This window comes from Melopsittacus undulatus, chromosome 1, assembly GCF_012275295.1.
Source record: "Melopsittacus undulatus isolate bMelUnd1 chromosome 1, bMelUnd1.mat.Z, whole genome shotgun sequence".
Lineage (NCBI taxonomy): Eukaryota > Metazoa > Chordata > Aves > Psittaciformes > Psittaculidae > Melopsittacus > Melopsittacus undulatus.
In genome coordinates, this window is record NC_047527.1 from 138,008,394 (window position 1) to 138,020,777 (window position 12,384).

At 38.8% G+C, this 12,384-nt stretch overlaps 1 protein-coding gene across 3 annotated transcripts in view; it reads left to right on the forward strand.

Moving 5' to 3' along the window:
- SCRN1 (secernin 1) overlaps positions 1-12,384 on the forward strand; it is a 35,108-nt gene that overhangs the window by 21,954 nt on the left and 770 nt on the right. For all 3 annotated transcript variants that reach the window (XM_005144438.3, XM_031044989.2, XM_031044990.2), the window contains 4 exons: positions 5,272-5,474; positions 8,372-8,566; positions 8,964-9,129; positions 10,653-10,833. In XM_005144438.3, coding sequence (XP_005144495.1) covers positions 5,272-5,474; positions 8,372-8,566; positions 8,964-9,129; positions 10,653-10,833 — 745 coding nt within the window. The remainder of the gene's footprint in view (positions 1-5,271; positions 5,475-8,371; positions 8,567-8,963; positions 9,130-10,652; positions 10,834-12,384) is intronic.

Sequence of the window (12,384 nt, forward strand, 5' to 3'; positions counted from 1 at the left end):
AGGTATTTATTACACAGAAACATGCATATTCATTAGGTTCCTGAGAGTTCGGTGGGGATATTATGATTAGTTTAGGTACTCATTATCATAAGTCTCCTCCCTTTTGGCACTTGCGCACTGCCCTCTGATGGTCGATGGTCGCGGGCAGTAGTCTTCAAGATGAAGCAAGTAGTCTTCCTCAGGGTGCACTTTTCACCTTTGACACAGTTGGATGCCCCAGTAATCACAAATTAGCTGAAACCAACTGTATCTGCAAGTTTCTGATAGCTGGCAAAGATTTAAAACAGTGCAACCTTCATCTACAGAATTTATTGCCTCCCAAGCTAGCAGATGTTCGGGAGTCACTGTCTCCAAACTAACTGATAATTAGAAGGATGGTAAGAAGTACTTCACTTATTAGAAGGATGAAAGGAAATAATTCACTCTTGTTAGTAAGACTACTAAATTCTGTTATCACACCACAGACTTACAACATATTGTTCTCTTAGACCCAAGTTAAAAGTATCTTAACCCTATGTTTTCCAGGCACTTGCTTTCCTTATATCAACAGGACAACTGCTTGTTTAAGCGAATCAGTGTTAGACCCAGTGGTCCTGCTGACATTTGCCTTAGGGTATTTAATGAGTGGGCTGAACCAATTTCAGATGAATGCACATTTTTCGTGAAACTAGTGAAAGATGAAAGAGGCTCTGGATGACTGGAAAAGGTTAAATGTTGTGGATATGCTTAATAGGGTTAAAACCAGTTGTGGTTATACACAGGTTATAGACCAGTGGTTATTAACCACTGTTCCTGAAGGGGAGAAAAAACACTTTAAATACCAGTAAATTGATAACTATGCTATAATAATTGTTAGTCAAGAAAAATCCTGTTGGACCATTCTGCTTTATTCCTGCTATAGGTTAACAAATTTTATGAGTAGAGGATAGGAAATAGATACCTTGACTTTTAAGAGGGCATTAAAACCTTAGAAGGTATTCCCGTAAGCAAGCTGGGTTACAAGAAATTGTCGTTAGATATATAGCTGCCTGAAACTGTAATTGTAGATGTTCTTTAATGGTGCCTCTGTAGAAATACAGTATCTGATTCCATCTACCATTAACCAAGAAGACTATGAGCCAGTTGGAGAGAATGCAGTGGAAATGGGAAATATGATCTAAGATCTATAGAATCTGGCCAGTGTGAAAGTCATGAGGAAATTTGGGTTATGCTTCTCTTTGATGTTTTCTCTAAACTCTGTATTATAGAAGGAATCTGCGAGGAAGCTGAACCTCAGAGGACTAATTGCAGTGATGAGTTTAATTTCATGAATGGAGACTCAGGGTCTCTTGAGAAAATATAGGACAAGCTTTTGTCAATAAGAAGTTATGTTAGGTGACTTTCCAAGCCCCACCTTCATTTTTTCCCTCCTACTACCATTGTTTTGAAACTTTAACAAAGCATTACTTTAGATGCAGAGTTCCACTTATTTTTGTCATAGTTATTGCAGTCTCAAAATACTTTTTAACGTTCAATTATATAGGTTGTCCAGCAGCTCTAGGTTTACCCACCTAGCAAATCAGGAGATCTCAAAATAAGGAGAAACTGGTAGTAAACTATGAGTGACCATCATGTGTCGATATTACTTTGTATCTGCAGATGAAATGGTCTGTAGCTCAAATGCAGGGTGTGCTTCAGGCAAGGAGAACTAGAGATATGTTGCAGACTACCATCTGTCACTTGTTCCAGCCAAAGTGATTCTTTTTCTTACTGTGAAGACTTGGCCAGTTGCATTAAGCTTATCTGTTTTGGATCACCTCATAGAATAGAGAGCCATCAAGTACAAAATCAGTCATATCGCCTGCAATGAAGCAGCTGGCATGAGCTCTGCCTCTTTTTACCTCTGAGAACAGGCTGATTCTGTCACTCAGGACTTCCTGGAATAAAAGTAAAGCCTAATTAAGAAATGCATATCTCTGCTGGCCAATTTTTTTCTCACACCTATGTATGTGTTTGACTTCTGTATCTGTGTCAGACCTTAGTGAAGGATGAAGATTGATATTCTGTGTGTGCATGTATGACTAGCTGTTTGCTAAAGAAACTTGAAGGCTTATACTCTGAAACATATTCTTCAGAATTGTCAACCCAGGAATGTCATCCAGGTAATAGAGTGAAATTTTGCATGAGTGCTCAGGCTCCCCTAAGAGTTTGTTTGTGTGTTCTCTTAGGGTTATTCTTTTTCTCTAGGGGAGTCTTCCTCTCTCTTGAGCTGACCTGGAATTGTCACTTTTCAGTTAGGATTTAAAATCCAGCCAATATGGGCAAAGGCTGTAGGTGGGTGCTGGGAGAGCACATGGTATTGAATAGATCAGAGGCATCTTTCAGCAGGGTAGTGTAGTTCTGAAGTCAGCTTGTGCTGTTGTTGAAATAGGAAATTGAAAATTCATCTTGCAAGTTCATAGGTAAAGGATTTGTTTCAATAAAGGTCACAATGCACATCAGTAAAGATGTATTTCACAAAGTTTTCAGCTTGTTTAGCAACTGAACTCCTGGCTTAATAACTGAAAAGTGTGTTACCCAGAGCACTGGGTATCTGAGGATTACGACCTATTCGTGTACAGTTTTGTTTATTTCAGTACAGCTAGAATAGGACAACATTATCATACAAAAAGTATATATGAAGAAACCTGTAAAATACACCCTTCTTTTTGTGTTGTTGACTTAGTTTTTAATCTCTGTGTGTTTGTATTGTTTCTTAGTTCTTCTCATTGCTGGTGCAGCCACTTTTTCAGAGCCACACAGAGACTCTCTTGGCAAGGAGTCAAGAATGCTCTTTAAAATTGTATTAATTTGTTTACTGATGTCTTTCCTGAGAGACATCAGAACTGAATAAAGTAGAATGTCATAATCATGCATGTTACTGCGTTGGGAAAGTTGGCATCTCTAACTGATAAATTAAAAAGCTTAAGATAATGTTTTGACAGTGTGATAGCATATCGGAGGTACTGAGGCAATGGATTGCACAAAGTCACTGAAATTTTCTTAATGAATAATTCAAGCTCTCATCTGGGGGTAAAATTGCTTAAAATTTTCTTCCAGCTCACCTTGAAGGGTCCTCTGAAATGTGTTAGTGGGAGGGCTATGCTGCAGTTACCCAGGACACTGGTGGGGAGAGATGAGTGTCAAGACCTACATTTTTGTGGAGATGAGCTGTGTGGTTGTTGTGTAGGATGGGTTTTCTTGCTGTCCTTTGTGACTGACAGATAGGAGCACCCAAACAAAAGCAGAGTCTAGGCCTTTGTTAAATGGAAGTAAATGTAACATTGGAGCCATTTGCAAAAAAAAACCCCAAAAACCTGAAAGATTTCTTCAGCCTGAATATCTGCTGGAGTTTTGACAGAGAAAGGTAGACCATAGCCATCTCAGAGGGATAATGTCAGGGAGACTATTAAAAGTTACGACGTTATGCCTCTTGGCAGGTTTGGATCTAAACCTGATGCTTTTGGTCATAAACAAAGGAGAAGGGAGCAGATTATCAATGAACCTAGTGACTATATGATCACTAAGGTAGTTGTCAGCCTGTTCATTTACCTGTGCCAGTGACAGCAACAGCTGTTTGAATTGCTCTTGGGGAGTGAATCAGACATGCTTTTGGGCTGGCTTTTAAATGATTTCTGTGTTAAATGCTAGGACTGACAACTCTGTATTGCTCTGAAAAAGTGGTTGCACCAGTGATGGAAAAAATGGAGGAATAACATGAATGTAACAATACAGAACAAGTTTCAGCTAATATAAAAAACAAGACGAGGGAACAATTATACATGCAAAGTAAGAAGATGATGGGGGAGAAACTGTCACTATAAGTTAGGACCTAAAATTCTAGTTGGCTCTCCTTTGTCATGAAGTGATAAAGAGATGCTGCTGAGAGAGATGAAAACACTGCTTTCAATAATTTAACCTAAATGAAGGTTAATAGCAGCCAGCTATTTAACAAAGCAGGCTCAGTGCAGAGATCAGATAGAAATGTATTTAGATCAGCAAGTTTTATCCAAGTTATCAGGAGCTGATTTGTGTACTGTAGTTTTTAGGAAAGAGACAGTAGTGTCTTGTTGTCATGTGAGTTCCAGGGAAATCATAGAATGGTTTGGGTTGGAAGGGACCTTAAAGGGCTAGCATAGCACTTACATTTAAACAGGTGAATTTCCTGGAGCTATCCATCAGTCAAAATGGCTTTGTCCATAGAACTATTAGATAAACAAAGCAGTAAATATTAAGGTGACATAACAAACAGGGAGAAATGTTGGACTGATCCAGGTAATTGTCCTAAAAGACAGAGGCATGGATATTCTGTTGCTTGAAATAGTGCATTTCCTCATTAGCAGTAATTACATTTTGGAGTGGAATTGTTTGCAGGTCTGATTTAGACTTTTCTAGTTACTGTTTTCATTGATTAACTTGGTTAGGGCTGTAAATTATATCTAGGGATTATTTCATCCAATTTATTCAAGTCAGGATACAGTAATTCCCTATAGCTTCATAGAGCCTATTCTTGTTCTTCAGCTTTCTTTTCCCTAAAATACCCTTGATTTGCTTAAACTTCCTTTTAAAATTGTGTTCTTTTAGACATATGGTTAATTTTAGTTTAGATGAAAGCCTCATTATCTGGTGTTAAATGGTGAGGGTTTTTTGGGAAGCCTCTGCAGGAACACTGAAGCATGACTGTGCAAAAATGCTTCTGTCTACAGTGTGCAGTATGCATCCAAGGATAACATACATCTAGCTTTGATGGCCAAATGAATATTGGAGCATTGGGAAAGAGAAGTTGTACAGAGATTGTAATACTGAATACCTCTTCCATTTTGTGATCTCTGGCAATATTAATTTCCAGTTCCCCACTCTGTATACAGCTAAGTAAGCTTGCATACAGCTGTTACTTTAAGAAGACCTCTGCAAATTATCCTTCAAATTTATTCTGCCTGGGGCAGGGATAAATAGAGCATTGCATGCTTACAGCATGGTTGAGGTCATTGGTTGGTAGTTGGACTCTAATAAAAACCAGCTACAGGTCAGAATGAAGAAGCAGTGTAGAAAATAAAGGCTTGAAACAAATTATATCATCTGATATGTCATCCTGTAATTCCAGTAACTCATTAAAGCAGGAATTCTTACACTAGGCTGACACTTTGGAATTTTTAAACCAGATCAGTACTGATGTTTAAAATCAGTAACTTACGAAGCCCTCACTACTTACTATATGTCTGTCTGAATCTCAGTTTTTCCCTTTTCCTACAGACTTGGCCTAGAAAGAGGAGCAACAGCTAAAGAGGCACTGGATGTAATAGTTGGTCTGTTGGAAGAGCATGGACAAGGTGGAAATTATTATGAAGATGGGAGCTCATGTCATACTTTCCAAAGTGCATTTTTGATTGTGGACAGAAATGAAGCCTGGGTACTGGAGACTTCTGGAAAGTACTGGGCAGCGGAAAAAATCACAGGTCAGTATCATTCACAGCAAAACTTCCTTATTATAAATAGCTGTGAGAATTGTTCTGGAAGAATTGGTCTTAAAGTCAGAGTTTTAGTAAGTGACCAGTTTATGCAAGTGTTTGATTAAATAATTGATTTTAACCTCCTGTATTTGTACTATTCCTTTTTTTTTTAATGTTGATTTGCACTGGCTGATGTAACTTAGCATTTTCTGTGGAGCTGGAGATTGTTACATGTATACCTCAGCTATGTAATGATCATGCTTAGGTTTTTGCCTTTGGTAAGTGTTGTATTTTCCTAGATTTATTTACTGCTTGGAATGTGTCAAGTGTCTTTCTGATGCAGTTAATGCCCAAATTGGTACTTAAAAATCGAAAATATTAAAAAGGAAGGATAAGCATTGATAGCTTTGAGAAAAGGGCTCCTATTAGGTGGTACATGGAACAGGCCGCTGCTGGTTGCTTTAATGCAATAGCCAGAGTCCCTGTATATCACCATTTCTTCTTTGATACTGCAGAACAATGCTTTTCTGCTCTTTAAACTTGTAGGTGGTTTCTTTTTCTGTAGGTGTGAAGCCAGAGCTGCCAAACTATCTTCTAGATTTCACTGGCTTAGTGGATGAACTTAATTAAAACTTAGCTGGCAAATATTTGCTGTCTTAATATAAACAAGTGTCTCGGGTTTTATATTTAATTTATTATCAGTTGTTGGTTTTGGTTTTGAAGGGATTTTTATTTTCGTAAGAGTAGAGCTTTTAAAATTTACTCATGTTTGAATGAACTAAAAATTCAGGTGACTTGGAAGGATTTGTATCATCCGTGCTTTGAGCTGTGGCAGATACATTGAAATCAGTTTTCATTTCCCCTTCAATGAAAGGTAGGAGATAGCAGATATGGGGAGGTGGGCGGTTTAACTTCGGAAATGCCAAAGCAAAGAAATGGCACCAGGCTGTGTAAAGTTGTGTGATGGCCTATTGTCAGTTCATGCCATCTAGTATGAATCAGTTTACCTTAGCAGGGATGGTGTTTTCCCAAGCAAAGCTTGCATTTTAAGGAAACCTGCAGGACAGAAGTCCTCTAGCACGAACAGATACCAGACATAGGGGAGGGAAGAATGATAATGCTGTCCTCAGGTCCAAATTCTGCAAAGCAGTTGGCTCCTGAAGTTCCTGGAGTCATGCAGTAACATCCTGCTGCCTCCTGGTGCATACCTGGCTGATACTTGAAGAACAGTGGTTTTTACTAGCCTTTTTAGCTGCATCCAGCAATACGTAACCTTCACATCCTTCTTCCCAGCAAATACACTGCTGCCTTCACCTGCTGCTTGCAGCTTTTTCAAATGATGCTGCAGCTCTGTTCTGATTTGACCAGCGCATTTCTCTTCAGGAGGGCCCTTTAAGCTGCAGATAAGTAGTTTCCATCTCCTGCTGTATGCTGAGGCTTCCAGGCTGCTGGCTCTGCAAGAACTCTGTATTTCATAGTTTTTTCAGAGGGTTCTTCTTTGGAACCATAAGTGTGCCTCTGAGGCTTTCAAATGACAGCACAAATGCTGCTAAAACAGGGAAAATGTGTCATTCCCCACTGTGAAGGCGTTTGTTTTTTTTTTTTCCTGATTCTGTCATCATTGCTGCAGTTCTATAAAGCTTATAGTGAATATTTATCAAGCAACTATCTTACAGTAATTTAAGGATAAACACTTTCACAGTCCTTCCTATTACTGCTCTTCAGTCAGAGTGGAAATATTTATTTGCTTGATAAGTTTTCATTTCTTGAAGGTGATAAAGCCCATGAAATATTATTTTACAGAAGTTAGTAAATGTGATACTCAAAGAGCTCTTAAGGAGTGGCTTGCCTAGCTTGACACGAACACAGATATTCCTATCACTCAAGAAATTCAAGACAGAAAGGTGTTTTCTGTTTGGGAGTGTAAATCAGAACAAGCTGTCAGTGACCCTGGTAAAAGTTGGAACTGAATGACAGTGACTTTTTTTTGCAGGCTGATGCAGAGAACTTCCTACTCTAAATTGTTAGTCATATCTAAATTGCGTGCACAAGGCATTACAAAAGCAAGCTTGCTTTTGGGTAAGGCAGTGTAATAGCTTTCAGAAATACTGCTTTGGTTTCTGTTTAAGAAAACCTTTGTGCTAAATTCCAGAATCTGGTTTTGTTTTAGTTTAGAGATTACTTTATCAGCTCTTTCTCTGGCTTCCAATGCATTTGCTTTATGCTCTCTGAGGAGTATCTGCAGCAGCCACCATTCGTCATGCTGTAGATACATGGATATAAGCACTGCAGTGTTTTTGAGGAAAGCAAATTAAAAGACTCTAATACTCTTTGAAGGCTACTTCCACTTTCTTTTTAATTCATGCCATTTTAAAATGTAAGACTTAAAATTAAGTTCAATTTAAGCCCATCTTGCAGCTAAGAGTAGAATTGTTTTCAAACTGGGAAGCTCAAAGCAATTGGTAAGCTTTTAAAACCATCTTCCAAATTGAATTTTCAGTTTAGGAGGGCAAGGAATGTTCGTGAAACTAAATGCAGTCAGACCTCAAGCCTTGTTGTGGCAGTGGAATACACTATTGGAGACAAGAGTAGGAACATTTGGAGACCACTGTAATTTCATGGTCAATGTGAGAGGTCCAGATTGCAAAACTGGTATTCTGACTAAATACCACTGTTAATCACAAGGCAGTGTAAATATCTAAGTAGGGCACAGAGAATTGAGCTCTGCAGCCTGCAGTGATTGGTAATTCTGTGTGTGTGTAGCTGTGTAGTTATGCAGTCATGCCGGTGTACATCCTAACCAATGGTTTAATTTGTTTCCTAATTGAAATTAAATTGTCCTTCCAGCTTCTCCCAGAAAAACTGTATTAGTGTTTTCTTTTAATACGTGGCTCTTTCTACAGAGGGGGTAAAATGCATTTGCAATCAGCTTTCATTAACTACAAAAATTGATGCTGAGCATCCTGAACTAAGGGATTACGTGAGAAGTCAAGGCTGGTGGAATGGAGACTCCGACTTCAATTTTTCTGAAGTGTTCTCTCTAACTGATGACCATTTAGCCTGCTCTTCTGGCAAGGAGAGCCTAGAAAAGCGAGGTGGTAAGTGTTGAACTATTTTCCTGTGTATGTGGTGGGACTTTTAGTCACTACTGTCTCTTTTCAGGCATTCTGTCCAGAACATGTAATTGGGAATGCCTCTACATGTGAACAATGTGTACAGAAAGACCAGAGCTGAAGACTGTCCCTAAACTTGCCACAGTTTAGGATGAAGCACTAATGTCCCCCTCCAGTTTAATGCTTTAACCCAGGATTGAAATTATAAACTAAGTTTCTTCACTGTTGTTCTGATGTGCATGATGTGCCACTGCATATGTGCTTTGGTGTAATTATAGTGACCCTACCTGCTGTAACACCCTGTGAATATATTCAGGCTGAAATCCATACCTGGAGTCCAAGCCATTGAACACTCAGGAAATTTTTCTCCTCCTCCATATAGGTGACGTTTCTGCACAAGCCATGATTGATGTCCTGCGTGACAAGGACAGCGGTGTCTGTGTGGACTCTGAATCTTTCCTTACTACAGCTAGCATAGTGTCTGTTCTGCCTCAGGACCTTAGTTTTCCCTGTATTCACTACTTCACTGGCACGCCAGACCCTTCAAGGTAAGCCACAATTATTGGGTTCCTTGAGGGCAGAGCAGGTCATGGGTTGAAATATATTAAACCCTGCTACCCAAATTGGAACATACATTGGGAGCGTGTTCTAACCAGAAAAGCAATCAGTAGTTAGTGTTGTGTAATCTGACAGTCCTGTGTTACTGAACTGCATCTTGCTGCAATTCTAGATGAGCACCACTGGGCTGAAAGGCCATACTTGGAACTTTGCCTGAATTCAGAGCTCCTAGAGTAAATATAACTCAGGGAGGTCCCAGGAACTGCTACTCCAGCCTAGTTCCTTTCCATTGGGTTCTTGTTGAGGTGATGAGGTTGTAGACGATTTTAGTCGCCTCTCTTGAATAAGTGGGTGCAAAACTGAAACAAAGTGTCTAACTAGCAAAGGTGGGGTGTGTACTCTAGGTAGCCGTGTATGACATCTAAACATTACCTGGGACTTGCAGATGTTTCTCTGTTATCCCAGCTATGTTTTTTATTGGAGGGACAATTTCCAGTTGGTTTAAATGATATTATTCAGGACATCTGCCACTTGTATCAAATTAAAGAGGTTATGGAGAGAAGAAAATGGCACAGCTGACAGTCATTCCTGTAAGAAGAGTGGTAGTAAGCACTAGGTTCTATTGAGGGCTACAGAAGTCATCCATGCCAAAGGGACTTTTCACCCACTTTGCATTATGCAACTCAGACTTTCAGGATTAAATATGAAGTTTGAGCTTGCTTACCAAAGCTTTGACTTGGTGCAAATCCTTTGAGATAAAAAGGAGCAAAGCTTCAAATGGTTTTGGTGCAATTTCTGTCTTTTTAAAAGGTGGAGAACGTAGCTGTAAAAAAAACCCCTTGTTCAGAGGTCCTTTTTGCTTTATCTTACACTCTAATGCAGTAAAAACCACATTATTTTAAGTGTGCAACTAGTGAGTCACATAAACTCTTAGTCAACAAAGCTTCATGACAGTGATGGAAAGGGTAGCAGCAATGAACTTGCTGACTGTGTGGAGTCAGTGGTTATTAATCATGTTTTGCAGAAGTCTTGCATTTCTGGCAGCTTCTTTACTGCAGGATGCAGGGTGCAGTTTCTCCATGCACTTGCCAATACCTACTCTTAGATTCTGTCAGTGGTTTTGATTTTAATGACAGCTAAATCTGGGAGGAGAAGGAGAGATGGCTGTATGAACAGAGGAGAAAAAGTGGTGCAAGGCTGAATGCTGAGGTTTCTGTAAAACAAACTTGGAGAGGAAATACAGTCCTACTTTTCTAAAGAAGTGACAGAGCTGGCATGAAAGAGACCAAGCATAATTATAGGTAAAAGGTCTAATAAAGTTTTACTGTTACTTTAAAGGACATAAATTTATTTTGCCTGTGACCAGTACCAACTCTCTAGCCTAGCCTATGCCTAGTGCAGATGAATTACCTTTGCTGTTCCATATCTGTTGTTTTATTATAGCCTGGTGAATATTTCAATTGCATATAAAATCTCTCTTACTACTGCAAGCAGTAATTCTCATTTATTTCAGGTCCATATTTAAACCCTTTATTTTTGTTGATGATGTAAAATTAGTACCAAAGGTACAGTCGCCTTCTTTTGGCAATGATGATCCTGCTAAAAAGATACCTCGATTCCAAGAGAAACCTGATCGCAGGCATGAATTGTACAAGGCACATGAATGGGCCCGATCTCTCCTTGAGAATGATCAGGTAAGAACTGTGGGACCTGGAATTAAAGTAAATGTACATTCCTAACTCCATAATTTACTTCAGAACCATTCACTGAAACACATTCTCAGCATCCTTGCATGTTTAGCTTGAATAATGATGCCCTCTGAAGGACAAACTATTCTGCATGATAGGTTTTCTGGTCATCCAGAAAGTGTTGCTCTGCTCCATTACTTTTACAAAGTGAAAAGTCAAACTGAGAAGCTGATGAGCTTGTTCAGCCTCCACTGTGTCTATAGTCCTTTTTAAGTGATTATTGAACACTGGATGTTAGTGCAACATAATATCCGCATTGCATACTAGGATGATGGCAGGAATGTTATAATTTAAATTATATGATGGATTAAGAACTACATAGTTGGAGGTTTTGGGTTTTTTTAAGAACTAATTTTCATATGACAGTTTTGCAAGTCTTGATTTAATGCATTTCTGTTAATTTGTAAGAACTAATTGAAAATGCTGTGCAAGAAAAAAAGATGCTTTCTGGTGCTGTGCAACAGGTACCTGAGTGCTGAAAACTTTTCAGTGTAGAAATCTGAAGTGTCAAAAATCTCTCATGGGAATAAATAAAGGCAGGAAGGGAATTATTCTATCCAGCTTTTCCAGCTGATTGAGATACAGGGTTTGCTGTCATGGTGCAAGCAGTTTAAGAATTGTGCTTTGACATTTGTAATTACAGCTACAGCAGTAAACTGGGTAACTGGCTATAAAGAAGTAAATCAGAGGAACAGATCACCAGGGCATGCCAGTCACACTTATATTGGACAATTTCTGGCAGACCTACATAGTCATGTTGGATTTGATTTTCTAAAGTTTTCATCTGTGTTTGTGTAGGTCAGAGTCTTGCTAAGATCATAACAGCATTTAGAGTTGCTCATTAGTGATTTGCTAGTACAAACTTTATTTAAATGCAGTTTTGGCTAGATGTGGTTTTTAGTCCCTCAGAATGGTTTATTTTAAAGCCTCTGGTCTCTGGTAATATCAACTCAATATGCTGGATAAAACAAAATGACACTTTCTTTAGGAGAGAACTTCCTGCCTAGAACCATGAAGTGCAGTATGTCAGAATGGCACACAAAACCTTTCCTGGGACCTGGAGTCTTATGCTGCCTACATTACACATAATTTCAGATTTAATCATCATCTTGCAGGTGATGATCTGAGGAATATCCATATACATACTATGATCTGTACAATCCTACCTCTACTCTTCTGACATAGTTCCGTTTGCAGGTTTACATGCTTAGTAAGTTGCTTTACTTCTTTCTCATGTGTACAAGGATTACAGCATTATCCTCTGTCCATCTCTCATTTCATCTGCCTTCTCTGCTATAAACTCAGCAACTCCTTTTTGGTTATTTTTCTTAATGCATAAGGTGTCCAGCGCTGTTCCTTTTAGCCTTTGACCATCCAAAAAAAAACCTGTTCACTGGAATAGTTTGTACTTAAAAAAACTTTCTTGTTTTAAAAATACTTGAAAGGATCTCCATAATAGAACAGTAAAATGCTTTAATGAGTCTGTTTCCTGGTTAA